We start from the raw sequence: 25,648 nt of genomic DNA on the forward strand, positions 1-25,648 counted from the left end.
TAAATAAATGTAACTAGAATTTAACAGTTAACATAAATGTGTATTCACAATATAATAGTCAAATTAAGTAGACTTATTAAATAGTCTTATAGACTAAAAACTACCTTTATTATTTAAAAGTTCATTCAGTTATACAATTTAATACATGTAGTTAAATTATTTATATGTGTACAGAATTTGTTAAAGTGTTTGTAGAATTCAAAGATGTTCATTTTATAGTTGTTGGACATGACAAGGATATACATCCTTCCGTCTCTGAATCCTGATGGAGCAGAAAAAGCCAAACCGAGCTGTACATCACTTGCTGGCAAGGACAACTCCAACAATATTGATCTTGACAAGGCTTTTCCAGGTATGTTCATCCTCCTTTCTTTTACATATAGATATATAAAAGTTACTGCAGAAATAAACGTAATAATATGGCACGGCATGCTGGTCATGAATCTGATGTTACGATATAATTATTGTACCAAAGATTTTAAGTCTTCCACAACAAAATAATAATATTACAACAAAACAGGCAGCAGACATGAAACATCCTCAGGTTGATCTATCGATAGTTTGAAAAGCTGGAAAATTGTTGATGTTGTTTTTTATTTATTTTTCTTTCTCTTTTAACCCCAACCCCCCCCCCCCCCCCCCCCCGTAGTGTTGAATTCTGATAACCATTTTGTTTTGTGCTGTTTTCAGATGCAAATTATGATGGGAAGATTTTCATACAATCCGAGATAGCTGCACTCACCAAGTGGATGTCTGTCACAGATCTGAGTCTTAGTGTTTCATTCCAGGCTGGAGATCTGGTTGTTGCTTACCCTCACAGAGGAACAGGTAATAGTCTCAGTGTTTCATTCCAGGCTGGAGATCTGGTTATTGCTTACCATCACAGAGGAACAGGTAATAGTCTCAGTGTTTCATTCCAGGCTGGAGATCTGGTTGTCGCTTACCCTCACAGAGGAACAGGTAATAGTCTCAGTGTTTGATTCCAAGCTGGAGATCTGGTTGTCGTTTACCCTCACAGGGGAACAGGTAATAGTCTCAGTGTTTCATTCCAGGCTGGAGATCTGGTTGTCACTTACCCTCACAGAGAAACAGGTAATAGTCTCAGTGTTTCATTCCAGGCTGGAGATCTGGTTATCGTTTACCCTCACAGAGGAACAGGTAATAGTCTCAGTGTTTCATTCCAGGCTGGAGATCTGGTTGTCACTTACCCTCACAGAGAAACAGGTAATAGTCTCAGTGTTTCATTCCAGGCTGGAGATCTGGTTGTCGCTTACCATCACAGAAGAACAGGTAATAGTCTCAGTGTTTCATTCCAGGCTGGAGATCTGGTTGTCGCTTACCCTCACAGAGGAACAGGTAATAGTCTCAGTGTTTCATTCCAGGCTGGAGATCTGGTTGTCACTTACCCTCACAGAGAAACAGGTAATAGTCTCAGTGTTTCATTCCAGGCTGGAGATCTGGTTATCGTTTACCCTCACAGAGGAACAGGTAATAGTCTCAGTGTTTCATTCCAGGCTGGAGATCTGGTTGTCACTTACCCTCACAGAGAAACAGGTAATAGTCTCAGTGTTTCATTCCAGGCTGGAGATCTGGTTGTCGCTTACCATCACAGAAGAACAGGTAATAGTCTCAGTGTTTCATTCCAGGCTGGAGATCTGGTTATTGCTTACCATCACAGAGGAACAGGTAATAGTGTCTTATTTTGGAGAACTGACAATAGTTTTAAATTACCTCGTGGTATACTTCAAGAGAAGAGCAACTAATAGTAGTACTTGTAGTGTTACCGAGGTTTATAAAGGCATAACTTTAGAGAAGAACAGATAATAGTTTGTGTTTTCACTGTGGCATAACTTTGTAGAAAAATGTAATAGGTTTATTGTTTTTGAAGATTACATTAACATCAGAGAAGGACAGGTAATAGTTTCAGATTGTATTACAAAATACCGTTGGAGAAGTAATGGAGAATACACGCTTAACTGTCGTTCTTGAAAAATAACCAACGAGCCCTGTAGGGCTGAGTGGCTTATTTTTCAAGAATCGACAGTTAACCGTGTATTCTCCAACTTAATCCATTATTCATTTAAAAAAATTACGTGACTGATAAATTAACTTCTGTTTGATCTTTTTTAATGAAAATATTAGTTAAAATGGCGAAGAATATTTACAAAACTAACAACCCAAAACGGTAGGATCCTTTTGGACAAGTTCTGTCGGTAGTGGGTTCGAATCCCTGTCCCGAACTCATAAAAAGTTCAAATTGCATTATGCTTGAAAAATAGTGTGACGTCACAGACATGAATTAAGAACAGGTAATAGTTTTAGATTACATTACATTGTAACCTCAGTGAAGAACAGATATCCATATGTATTACTAACTAAATTAAAAAGTGATCTTTTTTCCTCTACATATGTAGTAACCACAATAAATATATATTATGCAGTCCATTACAATGTGAGAAAATAGGTATTTTTTCACATTGCAATGGACTGGATAATATATATTTATTGTTGTGTATTCCTGGTAGGTTATTGATAAAGATAACATGGATGTTAAGCAGCCATATGAATTTTATGATTTGTATTAACTATATTTCTAGTAATTTGAGTTAAAGTGCTGTGCCAGATATATGATGTATTGAGCTATATCAATCAAGATATTATTTAATATGATTAGAAAATAAAATAAAAAAATGTAAAAAAATTATATACCGGTATATTTTCCATTTAAAAATATTCCCCTGAAAAACAGAACCAGCTGAATTTGTTTCGGGAATTTCCGTAAGATTTGATCCGTGACGTCACGAAGGGAACTCCTTTCGATAGTCAGCGCCATTGTTCATTGCTTCTTTTGTGTTTATTATGGTTAAACGGTGTGTTGTTGGCGGCTGTAGCAATACAAAAGCCGATAAATTTAGTCTTCACGCATTTCCTAGTAATGTTGCTTGAGAAAGCTGTGTGTGAATTTGATTAAAAAACGTGGAAATACTGGACAGGAAGAAAATGCCGGAGACCGTTGCGACAGCAGACACTTTAGTTTCGATTCATCCGAACTGGCTTGTCGGCTTAAGCGAGATATGGGAATAGGGCCTACCATGTGATATGGCTTTTAAAAAAAGATGCCGTACTAACAATTTTTCTGCGACACAAACCAAATGACAACAAGCCGACACCATCCACACCGAAACGACCTTGGGGTGCATATCGTCAATGTCCCAAATTGCATTATGCTTTCAACTCCGGTCAGTTTGTTTTCTCATGCACGGTTCGTGCAATCATCGAGATCCGATTTGTTGTTGTTTGCACCTCGTTCATTTGTGAGATTTTTCTTTACAGTTCGAGAACATTAAAACAATAAAGTACAGACAAGTAAGTATCTATAGCCTAGTCCATCCCATTCTACAAAAATGTAGGGTTTTTTGGTTAAAAAAAAAGAAGCTAATTTTGTATGCATCTTAGAAAACAATCGGCTCAGAAATAAATGACTTGTAAATTCCATAGTATGAAAAAAAGCGTTCCCTGTAAAACAGACTATAAATACATTAAATTAATTTTACTATACCTCCCACAGAGAAAACCTTTTTTCATACTATGGAATGTGCTATAAGTTATTTATTTCTGAGCAGACCGTTTTCACAACTGCACACAAAAAAATAGTATTGTTTTGTTATTTCCAACACTTTTACTTTTTTTTTTACGTCAAACTAAACTGAAATTATTCACACAAAAAACCCCATCTTCATAGATGGATGGGACGGAACTAAAAGTCGTTTTTGTTTATTTTTTAAAATTAAAATAAGTTATTTATTTATGAGCAGACTGTTTTCACAACTGCACACAAAAAATAGTATTTGTTATTTCCAAAACACTTTAGTTTGACGTAAAAAAAACTAAACTGAAATTATTCACACAAAAAACCATCTTCATAGAGGGATGGGACGGACTAAAAGTCGTTTTTGTTTATTGCTTAAAATTACCGATATCGGGTCCACTTGATTCGTAGAATTCAAGTTATTTATCATCTTTTCTACTACATCACAAGTATTAGAACATAAGTGTAGCAAAATAATTCACACGAAAAGCTAAAAAACAAAACAAGAATAAAAGTTGTAAATTAGTGGTAAGCTGTCTCCACGACCATTTTCATCATCATCTGTCAGGCCGGTGGTTCGTCGGAAGATGTTCCAGGTTCAAACTGATAAGGCATTATTTGTTGTGTTGCACAAATATTAGTCCAGTCGTCATTACCACACTATTCATCATCGAAAGAAGAATCGCATGATCAAGCTTGGCAGTCGCTGTCGGTCCCACTTTCGCTTGCGCTGGAAGTCATCTCGTGGTAGGTTTCTGTGAAACGCGTTCCCTTCGTGATGTCACGGCTATTTACAGGCAAATGTATTTACCGAGAATTTTACTCAGTCGTTTCCGGCAGTGTTCTACGGGAGTGATGTTTTAATACTTTTATGGGGCATTTTTGTAATTATTGATTTACATATCGGTGTAAAATATTATTGCAATGAATTAAGAAAGCATTTAATTGTGGCATTTGAAATTTTAGTGTATGGTCTGGCACAGCACTTTAAGATGATTTTGAGTATTTGGGCTCAAATGTCATTCATTAGGTAGCCTTTTAAATTTTAATTCTAACATCAACTACATTGCATTTGTGGTATTCCAGGTATTCCATTCTGTTTCAGATACAACTAATATAGATGACCTAGCATCATTAAAAAAACTGGCCTTAGTGTATGCATCCAATCATCAGAACATGCAGGTTGAAGGCGGCTGTGGAACAAATGAAAGTAGGTGTCAAAGTCAGATACGTATTTCAAGCTCTTGTACTAGAATACAGAACCATTAAACTTGCTACTAAGGTATTGCATATGCATAAAAGATCCCTTGCTACTAATGGAAAACATGTAGCTGGTTTCCTCTCTGACTGTCAAAATGTTTGACATTCAATAGCCGATGATTAATAAATCCATGTGCTTTAGTGGTGTCTGTAAACAAAATAAACTTTCTTTTTTTTCTATTGTATATGCAGTTCAGGCAAACTTAAAATATTGTTTGTTGTAAGTAGGTCGAAGGGTATCCAAGTTTAAAAAGAATGTTGAATACTGCCAAAATTTGGTGAAATAAGCAACAGGATTGTTGTCATAAAGTGTTTTGTCTGTATAGTAAATTAATATGAACTAATGTCAGCATACCAGGTACCATTGTGCTTAAACTATGATTATGTGGGGTGTCAGTAAAATTATCATGACCTTTGTTTGGACAGAGTAGAGTAGTCAGGGACACTTACTGTTGTATTTAAAAGAAGCAACTTAATTTTGTTCTTTAAATCAAGCAATATGGTTGATAAATCACAGCATAGACTTAAATTAAAAGAAAAATATTAGTTTTTAATTAAAGCTACCATTTTCATCAAATAAATCTGAAGGCTAGGTGCTATAGTATTTATGTCTATTGTGTATTTGTTATTTGAATTGAGTTGAGTTGCATTTTGCAGCTTCGGTCACATATGTAACTTTTTGGACAAATCCACCTTTAAATATATTTGGTTTATTATGACCATTTTAGCAAATGAGAGAAACATTCAATTCTTATTAATTTTTACTTTTATTAAATAGTATATTGATTAAGAAAACGTTTGTTTTTCACACTTAATTCACATTATCTCCACTCTTTGCTGTTTTACAGACCATTATTTAGATGGAACTGTGAAAGGCTTTCATCAGCTGGAGGACACTGGAAGCTTCCTAGTAAGTTTTGACTGATGTGCATTGTAAGAGACCTAGTTCTCATATTACTTTTCTGTCCTGCGCCATGTTCCATGGTTCATGTTGTAGCCAGTGGCGTAGCGAGAGAGGATCATGGGGTCAATGTTCTCCAATCAGACCTTTTTCTACTATATTAAATTTTATAAAATGATATTTACAAACATACATAGAATCTAAAATCCTGGATATGCCAGTGGTTGTAGCTATTCATTGTTGTTTGGGATTGAAGAATGGAATGTGGCCCAGATTTTCCTTAAAATCTGGCTGTTACATTTTAATCTGAGTATATGTGAGTACATAAAATGTTTTGTTTTCTTTCGTGTAGGACTATGCATATGATGTTCAACACATTCCCTCGATCATTGTGTACACTGGATGCTGCTTCTACCCTGAAGCAAATTCTCTACCCACTGCTTGGCATGATAACAGGCGTGCCCTTCTGGCTACCATCAAAGAGGTGAGAGCTTGTTTATATCTATGTTAAATACACAAGTCAGTCAGTGCTATAATCATTTGTGTGTTAAACTTGATGTAATGAATTTATATGCAACTAAATTAAATGTTTAGAGACTTTGAAATACAATTGTGATTTAATTAATCTGCAATCTGTGATTAATATATTAGATAATTAAATATATTTTAAAACGATTTAAATCCAAACGAATATTGTTCAAAAGTAACATCCTGGTAAAGTATTTAATTGTTTACTTAATAATAATACTCTATAGTCCATCCCATCATTCTATAAAAATGTTTTTTATAAATAATTTCAGTTTGGTTTGACGTAAGAAGAAAAGTAGAAGTGTTTTGGACATAACAAAAAATACTATTTTTGTGTGGAATTTACAAATCGTTGGCTCAGAAATAAATAACTTGTAGTAAATTCCATAGTATAAAAAAAAAGGCATTCCCTGTGGGACGGACTATAGTTAAAATGCATAATTTATCTTTCAAATGTGTTTGTACATTAATTGTTACTACAGTAACTACAATCTAGCAGTTGTATACCCATTCATAGATTTCTTAAAGGGACATTCCTGAGTTTGCTGCAATTTTTAAGATGTTATCGACTAACAGAGACTTTTTAATGATTGTAATTACATATAAAATATATTTGTCTGCCTAAAATAATAGTGGCTATATATAAGTGTGTTTCTGATCGTTCTAATATTTGTACTACGTTAACTTTCATCATATTTCCTAAAATATAGTTTTTTCGTACGTACGAAATTATTTGAAGACAAAATCCAGTTTGGGCATCTTAGAAATATTAAGATGACCAGAAACACATTGAATATACAGACACTGATATTCTAAACAAGAAAACATATTTAATATATAAGTTTAATTGTAGAAATATTTTATTATTCGGAAACACCTTACAATGCAGCAAACTCAGGAATGTCCCTTTAAAATATAATTCAAATTTGACATTATTACCCATATGGTTAAAAATATCTTGGTACATATCAAAGTGATATGTCCCACTAGAACGCCCAGTGGGACATAACACTTCGACATCACACGATGTCGTCATCAATTGACGCACTACAATCCTTACAGGAACGTCAACCAAATGAGTCGAGTGATATAAATTAAAGGGACATTCCCGAGTTTGCTGCAATTTTTAAGATGTTATCGACTAACAGAGACTTTTTAACGATTGTAATTACATATCAAATATATTTTTCTGCATAAAATGGTAGTGGCTGTATATTAAATGTGTTTCTTATCGTTGTAATATTTGTACTAGGTTAAATTTCATTTTATTTCCTAAAAAAGATATTTTTGTACGTACGAAATTATTTGAAGACAAAATCCAGTTTGGACTTCTAACAAATATATAAAACGACCAAAAACACATTGAATATACAGACACTGATATACTAAACAAGAAAATATATTTAATATGTAAGTTTAATCATAGGAATATTTTATTAGTCAGAAACATCTTACAATGCAGCAAACTCGGGAATGTCCCTTTAAGACCGATTATGGATAATAAATTGGATATTAAACTCGCTACCATTTCATATCATGTTTATGTCCCTCATGAAATAATTTTCATTGTCACTCATTAAAATTTAATATCTTATAATTCTTCTCTTCAAATGCATTTTGTAACATTATGTAAATACAAAGTTGATATTTCTTTTGTCAAATGTAGTTTGTTACATTATGTTAATACATAATTTGCTAAATGTCTTTTTTTCTTTTTCTCTGGCTACAGGTTCACAATGGGGTATATGGAAATGTTAAAGATGAGCGAAAGAGTAAGACGCTGAAGGGGTTTACTGTTTTTGTGGAAAACTCGGACACATTCCAAGCCAATGTTAATGAAAATGGCAGCTTCCACCTGTACCTAGCTCCAGGACAGTATCGCCTAAAGGTTGTAAAGCCAGAATATGATGAAATGCATCTGGTGAGTAAATTCCTTCTTAATATAGCAGTGTCTTAGACTGTATAGTGATATGCATGGCACAGACAATAGTGATCTAAGTTAAAAACGTACAGTGATTATGACATAGAACATGGTAGTTGTAACACATTGTCTAACAGAATGAAAAAAAGAAAGTACTGCGTCATATGTTACTTTTTTTATTAGTAGCAAATGATCTTTTATCCTCTCTTTGCAGAAATATGATTGTATTTTTTCAATATAAAACACTAATAAATGGCTTTTTTCTTAATAATGATTGTATTTTTTAAGTATAAAACACAAATAAATGTGGGGTTTTCATGATAATAATGTAAATATTTTTTCAATATAAAACGCTACTGAATGTGTCCATCGTATCTTGTCTCTTACCTTAGGTAATAAATTGCCATAGTCTAAAATGTGTTGAGGTGTTAAATAACAATTTTTTTTTTTTTTTTTTTTTTTTTAAAGACTTAAGAACTGGGTGCCTGTTAATTAGGTATTTATTTTTAACTGTAAGTATTCATTAATGTTTAACAAAACTGTGTGACTATTTTCAGAGTGTGACTATTTCAAGTACCCAAACATCACAGACTGTTGCTGTTAACATGAAGGAATCTAGGACTGTGTTTGGCTTGACACATCTTCTCGCCATCACAATAGCTGGTAAGATTGATTCACTAATTTTTTTAATATTTATAAATCCAATTATTGTTCACTGTCCTAGACATACACCTCGTCTATCTGAATAGACGGAAAATTAATGGTTGGTTGTTTGTGATTAGTCGGCAGTAAGTTGATGTGTTGACCTTTCACATCCCCACTGAGCTGTGAATTCACTCTGGGTGGAAGCTGCTGCTGGAATATACCCGAGAAATAAGAAAAAACGTCCTTTTAAATTTACTAGTACCATTTGTGTCCTCATATTCTTTACTAGTACCGTTTGTGTCCTCATATTCTTTACTAGTACCGTTTGTGTCCTCATATTCTTGGATAAGAATCTTTTTGTATTTAGGGTGGGATTTAGCTCAGTTGGTTGGGCTCTCACCTGAGTTGCTTGTGTCGCAGGATCGAACCGCCTCGATGGATCCAGTCAACTGATTGGGTTTTTTTCTCATTCCAACCAGTGCACCACTACTGGTCAAAAAACGTTTAATGACATAACTAGAACACATTGATTAATTAATCATTGGCTATTGGATATCAAACATTTGGTAACTGTGACATAGTCTTACAGGGGAAATCTGCTACATTTTTCCATTAGTAGCAAGGTATCTTTTGTGCTGCACTGGTTGGAATGAGAAAACAACTGGCCAAAGGCCATAGTATGTGCTTTCCGGTCTGTGGAAAGGTGCATAAAAAATCCCTTAATTCTAATAAAAAAATGTAGTGGGTTCCTCTGATGACTACGAGTCAGAATTACCAAATATTTGACGTCCAGTAGCCCATGATTAATTAATCAATATGCTTCTAGTGGTGCCATTAACCAAAGCAAACTTTAACTGTAATTTTTTTGTATTACTTTCTGTGCTGGACCGTACCGAGTTTGCCTCTTCTGTGTTTCAGGTGTTGTTGGTCTGGTGTTCATTGTATTCCTTACTGTCATCATCTGTATCAAGTACGAGAAGCCGAAACGTTTCAGCGACATCGGCTTCCATCGGCTCAGACCCGAGGATGACGACGACGACGACGACAATGTTGATTTCCCTGACTTCGTTAACGAGACAAAGTCAGCACCGCCGCGAGCCAAAGAGTATCATGACAGTAGTTCTGATGATGAAGAACATAACTTATTTGACGGAAGATTGTTACGGAAATGAAAAATATATATATATATTTTTTTTTAATTTTTAAAGTGAGCTTTTATTAAAAAGGAATATTAGCTGTTATATGTAAAACATGAATACTATATATAAAAAAATATATTTGCTCACGAAATAATGCTTTTTGTTAAGGTTATATTGCTCTTCAAATTAAAAAACCCAATTGTGAATGTTTTGTATATCACAATTCCATCAAAGTTAAATATTGCTCAATATTGGATGCTCTTTATAAACACTGGTATTAAAGGGTAAAAAAAATGTTAGTCATCAGCAAAGTGAGTCCATAGATAAATTTGAATGAAAGACAAAATGTGCTCCATGTTTGCAGGTTGTTATCTTGTGTTATTCATTATTCCATTCACAGCTTATCACTGAAACATGTTACTCTCTTGAAATTATACACATTCAGTTATGTACAATGTACCATTTTCTAATATATTTTTGGTTACAAAAAGTTATAATTTTTTTAAATACTAATTTTTGGTGTGTGACATACTGCAAATATCTATGCCTTATACTTAAAATGCGTTGAAAAGACATGACACTTTCTTTTAAACTGTAGATTCTTGTCTAAATCTCTAGGTACTCTTTAGGAATATACTACCAGTACAAATCATAAATCCATAATGATCATATTACATATCTATTTTTGTATACATTAGTGTCATAATTATATGTGCAACATTATAACATATCACAATCGCCAAAAAAAAAAAAAAAAATTGGTCACATGAGAATTGACCTGACAAATAAAGAATGGACACTATAGATTAATGTTGAATGTGGTTATTGTCTATGCAAATTAAAACATGTGATACCTATCAGCTGAATAAATGTTTTTTTCAAAACTTAAATTAAGTTCATAATTATAGCCGACTTATTCGTTGTGTTCTCTAGGCTCTGTGCAGTGACTGTATTTATAACAGCCGAGCTATAACTGGCCCTTTTATCAGTAAAGCAATTTTATAGGGACTATACTATGTAGGTACAGAAGGTCTAGAGAACTGTTAACCTGACTTAGTTCAAAATACTTTTACTAAAATATTGTATCCATGATAACTAAATTTTCATTTAAAAAGAAAGAAATTGTGCACTTGCTTGTTACCCCACTAACCATGACATTATAAATAGTTATAAAGCTCGTCTTTGACCTATGTTGTTTTGTCTAGTACATAATATAGATTTAGTAACACATCCACTATAATCAAATATGTACTTTAATTTTGAAAGCATTCCATTTTTGAGTGGGATGAAGAAATAAAACATGTTTTACAACATTTGATATTTTTCGAATGATGAGATGTTTGCACGTTAAAGTGTTCATGAAATATTAAGATATTTATTTTATTATGTGTGTTTACATAACTAGAGCCAACCATTCAAAAATATATTGTATGCTGTAACCAGGGTTCTGCCCTTAGCGGTCTGTATTGGTCGGGCCCTATAGGCACATTGAACTTCTGGAATCTAATTCACAAAGCTGTTTTAAGTAACATTGCATCTTCATTGCAAGTCTTTTTGCATCGCTCTTCAAGATTGCAAAGTTACATGAGTCTATTGAATTAGCCCCTTGACCAGCATTACTGCCACCTACCACCACTTATTGTACGATGAGAAAATGAATTTGAAAGAAATTTAAAGAAATGAATTTTGTTTTTCTTACCACTCGTAAATTTTTAAGCAGAGCCTCTAACTCAAATGACCTCTAAGAACTGTTATATGAATTTTTCTGCTAGCATCTTGTAATATAATATTAAATTTAAAATATATATATATATATATATATATATATATATATATATATATATATATATATATATAAAATAAAACACCAACCAACCTACTACTGATGGTACAGGTGACACAAACCAGACATTTTTAAGGATGGCTCAGTTTACATTTATGATCTTTGTAATAACTTTTTGATTCCTGTTACTAGATCATAGCTATTAATGTTTATCCAGAATTTCTTGGAAAATAGTAGACTGACAAGTGGTTTTCAAAAGAATCAAAAACTGTTATTTGCATTGCTCATATCAAAAAAAAAAAAAGGAAAGGAAAAGAGAGGTGCTTTCAAGAGTGACGTTTTTTTATTTACATTTGTTATTGATTTCAACTGATTTCCCCAAAATATCGATTTTGCTCAGTTTAGTATGTATACTGAAATTGCTTTTCAAGTGCCTATAATCTGGTCTTCCAGCTGATATGAAGTACATTCCTGTGTGTTGACAAATTTGTCAAAGATTTTCTTACATTTGTGGTATAGTTTTTTTGCGGTAGATTTTCATTTTATTTCATAGGTTATTTTAGTGTTGTTCTGAATGTACAGAATTTGTAGATTCTGCAGCAGTGTAATTTGGATGTATTTTATTGTTTAATATTTGTGTGTTTAGTGTCAGCTCTTATTGATTTCTGTTCATTTGTTATTCGATATTTTATCTCTGTTATTATATGTGTTAATTATTTGTATTTGAACACAGCTTCTGTCCTCGTTCTTTGATGAAATGCTCACTGTAATTCCTTCTGTTCAGAACCCCACCAAGTTTTACAGATATTTTGTTGAATGGCATTTTCATCTCTGAAAATAACATTAACAAATATTGCAATTATAATGATTTGTGCTCAGGATCATCATTCACACCATTAGTAATGCAAAATGATGTCAGTGGCCAGATCAGTTTGGAAACTACAAATTTTATGTAATCTGTCAGTTATGTTAGTTATTAAATCTAATGCTATCACATCTTGCCAAATTGATTTATATTACTTAAATATGTTGATGTGTTTTGTGAATAATGTGTCTTACATCTACATTTGGCATACTTTTAATTTTTTTCTGCCAATAAAATGTTTGTGTGTAATGCCTTTATATACAGCTCAACATGGAACCATTCCACAAGTTACATCTATTATTATTTATATGGATAGCTATAAACTGTTCCAACCATTTTCTGGGACATAGTTCTAAACCTATAAGTGCTTTACATACATCTTTGACATGGATGAAGACATTTGTTACCCTGGTGGGAGAATATTTTATGAAATACATAAAAATATATCTGTAAAATCGTTTTGTGCCTCACAGTTAGTTGTTCACTACTGTATGTAGATCCAGCTAACACACTAGTATTTTAATGTTTTCACATTATACATTAAAACGTGTTGTGTACTGGAAGCAAAGAGTGTTTTACAAATTCAAAATATTGCAAGATTAGATTTTAAAAAATAGCGCTTTACATATTTTATTTAATTCATTACTGACATTTTGTTAAAGTCTGGTATGGGCTTTTATGCTTACTAATATTTTATTTTTAACCCATTTTATTTTATAACTTGCTCAGGCAATGTAAATGATGACTACTTTTTGCTCATGCTTTGTTATAACTACCTCTGGATTCTTGTTTTTCAGAATTCAGGATTTTTGTAACAACTGAAATCTGTTCCTATCCTTATTCTATGAGATGCTCCCAATAACTTCCTAATTTTCAAACCCTGCAAAGTGTTCCACATTTTTTGCACAAGGACATTTACATTTATGATAGTTTGTAGGTTGTGTGATTTTATGTGAGTTAATATGGATAATAATCTAATGCTCAATCCATAAATGCTGGAGTGACTTGATAATGCAACAACTATTTTACTACAATTTTTGTTATCCACATACTGGCAATAAAAATTAGATTCTAGTGAACTTTGATATCAGAATGTTTATAGATTTGTTTCTTTGTTTAAAACAAAATTTGTTGTTTTTGTATCTCTGTATGTGTATATAGATTATTACTAATGTATGAGAATCAAAAACTTTGTTCAATGCATGAGATTTATTACTTAATGTTCTTCCAATGGTGATTTGTAAATTTGAAAAAAGAAAAAGAAAAGTGATCTGAGTTTTGCTTCCATGAAGCTGACACTGTAGATCTATAAATACTTGAGTTCAGTCATGTGACCTAGCACTAAAAGCTGGCATATTTAGCCTCTGTCGGTGTTTGGGTATGGCACTATGAAATTGAATGCAACCAGTCCAAAAAAAAATCATCTGGAAAGCATTAAATAAACTTAAAGAAAATTCTCTTCTTAACTGTTTAAGGAGTTTTAGACTATTAACTACTCAGTTGCCGCCCCCAGAAAGAAAATGGGTTAGATTTAGGGTTAGGGTTAAGAAAATCATACAGTAATGATAAGTGATTAATTTTGACAAAAGGTTAACTTAAAAAAATTAAATCTGCAAAACAATTTGGGTATGGTGCCATACCTGTTTTACCCTCTGGCAGAAACCCTGTCTGTAATTATTAATTGTGTTACCGTCCTTAGTGGTGTAGTGGTTACACCATCGGACTTGATTATGGTAGGTATTGGTTTGCATCCGGGTACAAATAATGAGTTTTAATGACTTGATGGGTAGGTATAAAGTCACTACACTGATTTCTCTATCTCTAATCACTAACCCACTGTCCTGGACAGATAATCCAGATAACTGAAATGTGTGCCCAGGACAGCATGCTTGATCCTTAATTAGATATAAACACGAAAATAAATGTACCTAAGTAAGTAGTAGTTGTGTTTTTCTTTTATCCAACAGACACTTGTTCAAATATTAAGAAACATATTTATTATTATTATTTGTTTGTTTTGTTTATATGTACAGCATGATAAAATACATTTCAATAATAATCAAGTGCTTGTTGTTTAGTGATTTGAAAGACTACGTTACTGGTAGTTTGTATTCTTGTACAATATTTCTTGGCCAGCCCCTGCTTTTCAATATTTTTCATTATAACATCTAATGTTTAGTTAACCCAATTTGCTATTAGAACAAGACTAAAGCAGTTTTTTCATGTGCAACATTGTTGAAATTCTGTTCATTTAAATTACTAGTTGTAATTGTCTTGTTGCCTTTGTGGAAATTCAGTACGTTCAATTGTGGCCTCTAATAGGTATATAGCCTATTCTGGTTTGTTTGTTTTCAATTATAGAAAATCAAAAGAGATTTTGACTCAAAACATTATTATTATTTATTGCATATATTTATAATGCATGCATGCACTTGCACACATCAATTACGGAAATCCTTTTCAGATTACAAATAATTCAATATTACAGTATCAATGATTGCAAGTTTACCAAAAACGTAACCATTAAAAATAAAAGAAATAAATGAATGATAAAGAAAAAGCAACAAAAAGAGAAAAGTACACAATAATTTATCAGGGTTTTTCTCACTATTTACTTGGAACTGATAATTCATAAGAAGATTCTACACCATCAGCTGTAATTTAGTTATATTTTAAACATATTGGAATATATTTTGTATGTTGTTATCACTGTTCAACATTTTCCCACCCTTCAATGCTTAACTGAAGATTAATTGGTTTAGAATTGTTTTAAGTAATTTAAAAGAAATTATCATATCTTTTGTGAATATACAATTTTCTTTCAAAGAAATATTGATATCTACAATCAGGAACCCGTTGTAAGTCCACAATTAAGTCTACATTTAAAGTACTGGAATGGTAGTTTAATCGAGTATATATTATCTACATCAAAAGAATGAAGTCACCTTGTAACAGTCTGGTGTTACTGTTTTTGTTTTCTTTTTTGTCTCAAAAGAGAGAGATTAATATTCTGATTTAAGGATTTTTGTTTAGGTTCATATCTTTTAAACGATAAGTCGTAGATCATTGAAACTTGGTTTGTAGTTGCATCTATGAATGTTCATCTTAATAAAATTTAAAAAGTAAACAGTTTAAATTAAATTAAATTTTTAATTTTTAAATGTAATTTATTTCTTTTAAAGAAGTAGATTAATCTACACATTATTTCTTTATTCACCAAATGTGTTTATAATAGGTAAGACATTTAATTCTACTTCTTGTTTAAAAAATTAAATTTGTTCGCAAAGAGGTTATGTGTTCTGAAAAATGTTACCTTATACAAGTGAAATACCTTATGCAAGTGAAATGATCCAATTACTAGAAAAGTGCGACAGTCATAGTTTTCCTAGATTAGTTTCAGTCATAGATTATTCACTTCTAGCCATTTGTATCTAGTCTACTAGCCATTTGTATCTAGTCTGCTCCATTATGTCTGTTGGTTGAAATAAAGTATATTAATAATAAATTTGTTCTTGAAGTTTCTGTATTTTGTATCATCATCAGCATGAGAGAGAGAGAGAGATTGATAGACGGCCAGATAGAGGGGGGACATACAGACAGACGGACAGAATGAATGAATGTTTAACGACACCCCAGCACGACAGACGGACGGAGACGGGGGAGCATTATGTTATATCGGGTGCAGTTTCATCCGTGATCAAATCATTATTGTTGATTTAATAATTTTCCTAAATGCAGTAGTTTCATTGCATTTTCCACCAATCAGTGTTACTGGTTCAGCAGCAACTACAAGTAAAGTACGGTACTTAATAAACAAAACATTCAATAATAACTGATACTATGCCCCTAGACTTTTACGTTAATGATGGGAATATACAGGAGCAGAAAATATAACATTTTAATTTGTAAGCGTTATTACTCTCCAGCACATAATGTTATCGATGACTTGCTTTTTGTTTTTTTTAGCAACCCCCCCCCGGTACATTTTAAACTACTGGTATCTCTTCTGGTATCTCTTATTTCTTCATCTGAACTAGTGAGAAAGGAAACCTTCTGTCGCCACAATGGCTACTAACGAATAGCAGCCAGAGTTTTCAAATGCAATTTCCTATAGACAGAAACGTACTGTGGTATGTAACAGGGCTTTCAATATACCAGTCTCTAGCATGGAAACAAAAGCACACGAAGAATGATGTGGCACTAAAAACACTGACACTTGAACACCCCAGCATCAACTATCCTCCAAAGGACTGGCTTTGCGTATTCCGATGGATCATCGCAACGTGCAGTCTAAAATTGAGAGGAATGTGTATACATCCAATATCAGAATGGAAATACGAAGGAAGGAAATATTTTATTTAACGACGCACTTTATTTACGGTTATATCGCGTTGGATATATGGTTAAGGACCACACAGATATTGAGAGGAAACTCGCTGTCGCCACTTATGGGCTACTCTTTTTCAATAAGCAGCAAGGGATCTTTTATATGCACCATCACACAGACAGGGTAGCACGTACCACGGCCTTTGATATACCAGTCGTGGTGCACTGGCTGGAAGGAGAAACAGCCCTATGAGCCCACCAACGGGGATCGATCCCAGACCGACCGCGCATCGAGCGAGCGTTGTACCACAGGGCTACGCCCCGCCCCGGAACTACGAAGTCACTATGAACCTCCACAGGCCAGCTCTCAACAAACTACTGGCCCGGTGCTTATGAAACTTAGGCTCAATCACAAATGGCGTCACACGCGTACAATTTGCATGGCGTTGTCATGACATTAGTGTCTCATATCAGAGTCTATTAGGAAGGAAGGAACTCTATTTACGTGCCCATACCCAATAAAGGTTCAGGCACGCCAACCACGGATCCAGCCTCTGACATAGCCAGTGGGTGATTTCGGGGCACAGACTCTATTAGAGTCTCGAGTATAGACTCTAAAATATTTATAAGCACGAGGCCTGATCTGAGCAACGAGTCTTCTCGTAGAATAAGCCATATGAACATAAACATCGTCTTCCTCATCAACTGCAGGGCAGTCCTTCCAGCGATCCAAAAATGAGTCTTTAAGATAATAAAACAAGAAATCTCAAACACCAGCAATATCAACGATATCAGCAGACGATCATGTCACTCCTGAGGTTGAAGACTCACAAAAGGAAAGTACAACACGGCATGGAAAACAAGGACAGGAAGTTACCCTTCCACGTGATCCCATGACCAACGAGAGCATTGCTGTTCACACCGAGGCTTTGGCATATACCTCTACAAACTTAACCTGGTAATAACACCTCAATGTCACTGGAACATATAATCCACAAACTCCATAGCACATGCTGCCATGGCAACCTAAGACAGTATCGTGAAATGCCGTAAACCGGGATATCCCCAAAACCTACCTATTTACAAATTACATGTACTTGTTTTTAAGGAATCTTCACATGTGTGAACCCTAAAATCGAAATACCTTTGGATGAATTGACAAAACCCTCCACAAAACAAACTGCATAAATGAGGAAAAAAAACCTCAGCCATTTTTACTGTAGCACTATTAAACAACCCTAAATTAGCAAGTTTTATGAAGTTTATTCGATTATAGTATTTCTGCAAGTAAAGAAGATTCTTTTTTTTTAATTGTCTTAATTTACCATATTTGGACCCCGCCGTCAGAATCATGATTGTGTCAAGGAATCTTACCACAAAATATGGTTGGACATGGTCGAGTAGTTTAGGAGAAGTGGGAAATGTGAACAGTTTACGCACCGGACGGACGACGCACGACGCCGGACGACAACAAAAAGAGAAAAGACCCCCCCCCCCCCCCCCTCAAAAAAAAATAAAAAAAAAAAAAAATAAACTACATTAAAAAATCCCTCCGCAAAACAAACCCATCAACAACAAACGAACAACAACAACAACATAAAATCTCCATCATGATTTATGTTTGAAAGCTAACCAGGCTTTTAAGTATACAACTGTAATTCTTCTTTGGTCATATCTAGTTCTTCTTGCAAGAATTCTCTTTCAGACGCAGCATATAAAAGTTCTTTCTCAAGTTTAACAACACTTGCATTGGCTGCGTCCAACAAACGTCTTAGCCTTTGATCCTCCTTAGTCAAGGTTTTGACCTGTACCTCGACCTTGATGAGAGATTTCTTCAGATTACCGATAGTTTCATCGGCAACGTCCACATCTTCATTCAAACGACAAATAGTCTCAGCAGCTTCACCGAGAGCTTCATTGGCCTTGTCAAGATCATCAGTCAGGACAATTACCTCTGAAGTGCAATCCATAAGACTTAAAAAAAATAAAAATAGAAACAAAATCGTCAAACAAAACCGACATTAGCCAAATTTCAACAAGTCATCAGTGTACTATTCTAAAGATATTGCTACTGCTGACTTAAAAAGGAATATATCTAATACATAGATAGTTAGATACATATACATACATACATACATACATACATACATACATTAATAACAATAATAACTATAATAGTAGTAATAATAATTATAATGATGATCATTATTATAACCCCAATGCTATTCTAACTGTATATTAAAGAGACTGTTCTGAGTGTTTAACCCTAGCAAGACTTCCGTTTGTTCCATCGTCACCCCCCCCCCCCCCCCCCATGCTACATTTTCCTTTGTTTTAAAACACTATCTCACCGTAAAATGTTTTAAATATAAAGCAATACACGGATACTAAATACTTTGGAATGACATTAAAAGTGACCAGTTTATTTCAAATTTCATTTGGCCACTGCACGAAATAATAAATTCGTACACGTACGAAATTATTTTGTTCAGAAATGCATTTGGATATAAAGATATTCATATTCTCAGCACAAAAAAATTAATTAGATTGTAATTTTAAAAATGTACAAACATACATTTTCAAAACAACTTTTAGAATGGGTACACACAGGATAATCCCTTTAAATATTTGATCAGTGCCCAAGCTAACTGGTGTGAGAAAAGGAGGGTTCGCAGTTCTTCACCTCATTCCAGATCCAGGCAGAGTTAAAGCCTCCGTTACTATGCTACTGAAACCTTCGTCATTAAAAGGAATATATGATAAACCCCCCAAAAAAACAACAACAACCCCACAACAACAAACAAACACAAAACCCCCCCCAAAAACAAACCACCCCAAAAACACCAACCCCCCCCAAAACAAACAAACAAACAAACAATAAAACAAAAACAACAAACCCCCCAACAACAACCCCCCAAAAATACAAACAAAATAAAAAACAACCCAAAAAACAACAACCACAAAAATGTTTCTTCCACCAACAGCAACAAAGAACACAATACTCTTTGAATGTTTAGAACAATCATTATTGCCCCTTTATCTTGCCCCAAAAGAATATTTCCTACATTTTGAGAGCACTTGGAAGCCTTGGACATTGCAATGCATTGTCAAAGCGGTTAATCTGCTAAACTGGTTTCCTGCACAATGGTGTGACATACCTGGTTGTGTTACTTATAATTTCTGGCTTAAATTATAATAATTGTTAAATTTAAGACCTTACGAGGAATATTTGTTTTTAAAATAGATCTTGCTAACCAATTTATATGTGAACGCAACTACATGGTATTTGTTTAAATTCTGTGAATGGTGGTGTTAACTAAATTGTTCAATGTAGGCCCGACATGATAATATTGAAACAGACTACACATGATGCGCGGTCGGTATGCAATCGATCCCCGTCAGTGGGCTCATTGGGCTATTTCTTGTTCCAGCCAGTGCACCACGACTGGTATATCAAAGGGCGTGGTATGTGCTATCCTGTCTGTGGAATGGTGCATATAAAAGATCCCTTGCTAGTAATGAAGTTTCCTCTCTAAGACTATATGTCATAATTAATGTTTGACATCCAACAGCCGATGATTATTAAATCAATGTGCTCTAGTGGTGTCGTTAAACAAACAAAAAAAAAACACCTTTTACATTGATTCAAAGACTACATATATTTTTATACAAAAGATCATCTCTCCGTACTTTCCATAATCCAATCATTTCACAAAATGTGGAACATTTGGCTTATCACTTAATTTACCATAAATCTAGTTATTCGGAAGTACAATGAACCTGAAACATGGTCTTTTAAATGTTCGAAAACGTTTCTCACCATTTTCTATACTGTCCACAGCCGTGGTTCTCTGAAACAGAAAATTCAGTTTAAGATAATTTTAAATAAAAGGCAACTGGTGTATCAACCTCTCAAAGGGTATTTCAAGCATGAAGCAGGAAGCCTCATTTGGAGGGAAAACGGAAAGAGAGAGAGAGAGAGAGAGAGAGAGAGAGAGAGAGAGAGAGAGAGAGAGAGAGAGAGAGAGAGAGAGAGAGAGAGAGAGAGAGAGAGAGGAGAGAGAGAGAGAGAGAGAGAGAGAGAGAGAGAGAGAGAGATAGGTAGGTTGGTGGGTCCAAAGTATTTTCATCTTCTATTTGACTTTCTATAATCGCGCGTGCGTGAATCAATCGCTTACCATGTGTACTGTAGTATTTCTTGACCTGTTAAAAAAAAAAAAAAAACGTGCAAAATAAAATCTGCGCAAATTTCAAAACAACATAATAACACTTCATTTTATTTTCATTTTCGTGCTTATATCCAATTTAGGTTCAAGCACGCTGTTCTGGGCAAACACCTAAGCTATTTGGGCTGTCTGTCCAGGACAGTGGATTAGTTGTTAGTTGTTAGTTGCTATTGGTTAGTGAGAGAGAAGAAGGTGTAGTGGTCTTACACCTACCCATTAAGTCGTTAAAACCCGCTCTGGGTGGGAGCAGGTATCGGGCTGCGAACCCAGTACCTACCAGCCTTATATCCGATGACTTAATCACGACACCTCCGAGGCCAGTCATATTAATAACAAAACGATGTTCACAATGTTCTGGATATACCAGAGTTACAATTACCAGTATTTATCGAAACATAAAGTAGAAGTTTCTTTTGTTTAACGATTCCACTAGAGCACATTGATTTATAAACCCGCTACATTAAGAAAAATGTAGCGGGTTTCCTCTGATGACTACGAGTCAGAATTACCAAATGTCTGATATCAAATAGCCGATGATTAATTAGTCAATGTGCTCCAGTGGTGTCGTTAAACAAAACAATCTTCAAAGCAATCTTTTTTGAAATTCCATGGCATGTGCTGAACCGAGAAGGTGTTTAAAAAGGGAGAACACATCATGTGTTACACATGGTACCTGACGATTACAGTATCAGGCCATTTCTCCGTAATATGCATGCGTATACGTATACGTATACGTATACGTAATCCGTACCAATCGACTTCTATGTAAATGGGTTCAGCAGATTCCAGTTGAGCAGATTTCATTTATGCATTCTCCGTACGGGGAGGGACATAGCCCAGTGGTAAAGCACTCACTTGGTACGCGGTCGGTCTACAATCAAACCCTGTCGTTGGGCCCATTGGGCTATTTCTCGTTCAAGGCAAATCAACTCGACTGGTATATCAAATACCGTGGTATGTACTATCCTGTAAGTGGGATGATGAATATAAAAAAATTCTTGCTACAAATAGACAAAATTACTAAATGTTTGACATCCAATAGCCTATGATTAATAATTTAATTTGCTCTAGCGGTGTTGTTAAAAACACTTTAACCGTACGAGTGTGTATATCCAATCACTCTGTACATTATGAAATACGTATACGGACAAATGAAATTTGCATTTTACTGAGATTGTACATGTAATAAAACATTTGTTCTGAGTAAAAACCAATTATACATGTATATTATATAGCAGCATAATACTTACCATCCCTTTGCCCACGGGATCGGTGTTAACGTTGTACACACCAATAGTGAGGAAGAGCAAAAATATAATGTTACGAGGAGCCATAGTTAACGTGAAATCACCGCACTGAAATGTAAAAATAAATTTAACAAATGTATTATTTTATTTTATTTTATTTACCGGTATTTCCTGTTATAGTATTGTTAATAGGATAATCGCTAATTCATTTTAATTTACAGCAGTTTGGAACTGTTCAATCCCTGTTCAGTGAGTATTAATACCACAACAATCGCCTTTATATCCTACATATTACTTGTAGTTAAAGGGACAGACCCTAGTTTTTAAGCACTATGACATGTTTTTCACTATTACAGCCGTTTATGACCATTTAAATCAAGCATTACTTATATTTTATTATCTAGACTATCCATTTCCGCACAACCGAAGTGTTTCTGGTCATTCTGGTGTTTCTAATACCCCAAAATGCATTTTTCATATGTTTAAAACCGCACGTGCGTTTGAGAAGTAACGGCTATGGAATCGCGTTTTAGTCTATTTTTTTAAAGGCTATTTCAACGTCACAGACTCTTGTTTCACTCTGTTGTATCCAAATTTGTTACAGGTTTATAAATTAACCAAACTTAGTGTCCAGTTTTACGGGCTGAAACTAGGGTCTAGGTGAAAAATATGCCTTAGTGATTAAACACTAGGGTCTGTCCCTTTAAAGCTTCTCAAAACACTAAAGTGGAAGAAAAGAGCGGCCTTATTGGAATAGAATTGATTTTAATTATCCTGAATCCAATTTTCGACTTCCGCGTTTTACCAAATTAATAATGAAATACATTAGGTGACCCTGATATGACCGTGCACTGGACCAATTAAAATGACGTTATCATCAACCTGCCAGTCACTAAAACAAGAGTTTAAACAAAAATAGTATTGGCTCGTGTCAGAGGATCCGAGTTCCATTAGTCGTGTCAACTATTGTCAATTGTCTAATACTCACAGCAGCCCGAGCAGTTTTTTCGAGGGTCCGTAGATTCTGAACACGTGTTCTTGAGGATAATGCTTCCAACACTGATGTCACCAACATCAGAGGGTGGGATACGATGTAGTATTTATATCCCTTTGCTAACTACCTGAACTATTAACATCATTACTTGTGGAGGCCCAATTAGTAGCAGTGCCTTTGAAAATATTAATAGACAATAATACCACAGAATCTTTTATTATGCCACCTTGTCATTATAGCATTGTTGGAAAATTATTCCAACAGAGTTGTGGCATGCTGTTACCACTGGACATTAAAAGGCAATTCGACTGTGGGTAATGAAATGTTGTTTGTTGCGCTTTAACTAAATGTATTAGTGTAAAAACAGTTATGTGAAACCTCTCTGCAATAAATAAAATTGGCCAATTTTGTTTATTTGTTTTCTGCCAAGTTTCATAGGCCATTATACAAATGTATTCACCGCTTTATAATGCAGTCGTGTTATTTATTGAGTTGTAAATACTGGACTAATAGCCATAACTAACAGGTTTTTAATATAACAATATAAGAACACTGTTTAGTTTGTATATAAATTCAGCGAGTTTAAAGACGCGTGGTCCTCATACATTAGTGTACAGTATTTCTGTCTAAACCTTTGCTTCTTGTTTAAAATGTCTGGGTTTTGTTTTTGCTTAGTACTCCACAACCCAAAATTTTAAAATCTTATCTGGAGACTAGAACATGGTTATTGACATGACCAGCTGAAGTGTTCTCAATGTTCACACATCCTGGTGTTAATCGTATTGTGTGTGTGTAAACACTATAAAAGGTACTAGTACTTGAAACCCACAGTATCACGCAACCCCCATATCATTTGTCACACCAAAGTTAAAAGTTCAAGTTTATTTTGTTTAACGACACCACTGGAGCACATTGATATGTTAACTATCGGCTATTGGATGTCAAACATTTGGTAATTCTGACACATAGTCTTAGAGAGGAAACTCGCTACATTTGTTTCCATTAGTAGCAAAGGACCTTTTTTATGCACTATCCCACATATAGGATAATACATACCACGGTCTTTGATATACCAGTTGTGGTGCACTGGGTGGAACAAGAAACAGCCCAATGGGCCCACTGACTGGGGTCGATCCTAGACCGACCGAGCATCAGGCGAGCGCTTTACCACTGGGCTATATCCCGTCCTCGCTTTGTAATCAACAACCCAGCATATTCAAATCTTATCTGGAGACGTGTGATAATGTTCATGACCAGTTGAAGTGTTTAAATTGCCACAAACCCGATCCTGGTATGTGTGTAAACATTGTAATAAGTACTACAGTCATGTTCAGTTGTTTAGACCCTACGTTTTTTTTTTTACAAATGTTACGTTTAATTGCTATTCAATCCTTGTTTTCTTTACATTTGCATGAAAACAAACCCAAACCCCGACAGGTTTTATATACAATTCATCATCGAAAATGCACGAAGTTGACTTATTTCCATTTTACACCTCAGGCGAGCACTCAACCGACTGACCTAAATCCCGCCCAACTGGGAAGAGATACCACCAAATGTTTGTTGAATGAAAAAAAAAAGAAAAGAGAAAGAAATGTTTTATTTAACGACGCACTCAACACATTTTATTTACGGTTATATGGCGTCAGACATATGGTTAAGGACCACACAGATTTTGAGAGGGAACCCGCTGTCGCCACTACATGGGCTACTCTTCCGATTAGCAGCAAGGGATCTTTTATTTGCGCTTCCTACAGGCAGGATAGCAGAAACCATGGCCTTTGTTGAACCAGTTATGGATTACTGGTCGGTGCAAGTGGTTTACACCTACCCATTGAGCCTTACGGAGCACTCACTCACGGTTTGGAGTCGGTATCGGGATTAAAAAGCCCATGCCTCTACTGGGATCCGAACCCAGTACCTACCAGCCTGTAGACCGATGGCCTACCACGACGCCAACGAGGCCGGTATCTGTTGAATGATTTTTCGAATGTATATCAGCTTGATGGTCGGGATTTAGCTCAGTCGGTTGAGTGCTCGCTTGGGGTGCTTGCGTCGCAGGATCAAACCAGCTCGGTGGATCCATTCAGCTGACTGGGTTTTTTTCGTTCAGTGCACCACAACTGGTCAATGTAGCAGGTTTTCTCTGATGACTACGAGTCAGAATTACCAAATGTTTGACATCCAATAGCCGATGATTAATTAATCAATGTGCTCCAGTGGT

At 34.7% G+C, this 25,648-nt stretch overlaps 2 protein-coding genes across 2 annotated transcripts in view; one reads left to right on the forward strand and one right to left on the reverse strand.

Annotated features, from left to right (window-relative positions):
* The window catches only part of LOC121368157 (carboxypeptidase D-like), a 38,019-nt gene extending 26,187 nt beyond the window's left edge, over window positions 1-11,832 (forward strand). Inside the window, exons 19-26 of the mRNA XM_041492767.1 lie at window positions 220-352; window positions 691-828; window positions 4,695-4,799; window positions 5,698-5,759; window positions 6,103-6,234; window positions 8,008-8,199; window positions 8,757-8,862; window positions 9,763-11,832. Coding sequence (XP_041348701.1) covers window positions 220-352; window positions 691-828; window positions 4,695-4,799; window positions 5,698-5,759; window positions 6,103-6,234; window positions 8,008-8,199; window positions 8,757-8,862; window positions 9,763-10,016 — 1,122 coding nt within the window. The 3' untranslated portion in view covers window positions 10,017-11,832. The remainder of the gene's footprint in view (window positions 1-219; window positions 353-690; window positions 829-4,694; window positions 4,800-5,697; window positions 5,760-6,102; window positions 6,235-8,007; window positions 8,200-8,756; window positions 8,863-9,762) is intronic.
* A 6,722-nt stretch (window positions 11,833-18,554) lies between these two features.
* On the reverse strand, window positions 18,555-22,540 carry LOC121367207. Its single transcript, XM_041491315.1, has 4 exons — window positions 22,434-22,540; window positions 21,136-21,160; window positions 20,778-20,808; window positions 18,555-18,931 (listed from the first exon to the last, which is right to left on the reverse strand). Exons 1-4 carry the CDS (start codon window positions 22,515-22,517, stop codon window positions 18,598-18,600), a joined length of 474 nt encoding a protein of 157 aa, XP_041347249.1. The 5' UTR covers window positions 22,518-22,540; the 3' UTR covers window positions 18,555-18,597.
* Window positions 22,541-25,648: the final 3,108 nt, after the last annotated feature.

Source organism: Gigantopelta aegis, chromosome 3, assembly GCF_016097555.1.
Source record: "Gigantopelta aegis isolate Gae_Host chromosome 3, Gae_host_genome, whole genome shotgun sequence".
In the NCBI taxonomy this organism is placed as follows: domain Eukaryota; kingdom Metazoa; phylum Mollusca; class Gastropoda; order Neomphalida; family Peltospiridae; genus Gigantopelta; species Gigantopelta aegis.

Bases quoted from the DNA above. Each gene is read 5' to 3' on its own strand.
- LOC121367207 (XM_041491315.1), bottom strand. From the start codon at position 22,517: ATGGCTCCTCGTAACATTATATTTTTGCTCTTCCTCACTATTGGTGTG. The intron at 21,161-22,433 runs GTAAGTATTATG...TTTTTTTAACAG, and splicing joins ATCCCGTGGGCAAAGGGATG to GTCAAGAAATACTACAGTAC. The intron at 18,932-20,777 runs GTGAGAAACGTT...ATTTTTTTTAAG, and splicing joins TGTGGACAGTATAGAAAATG to TCTTATGGATTGCACTTCAG.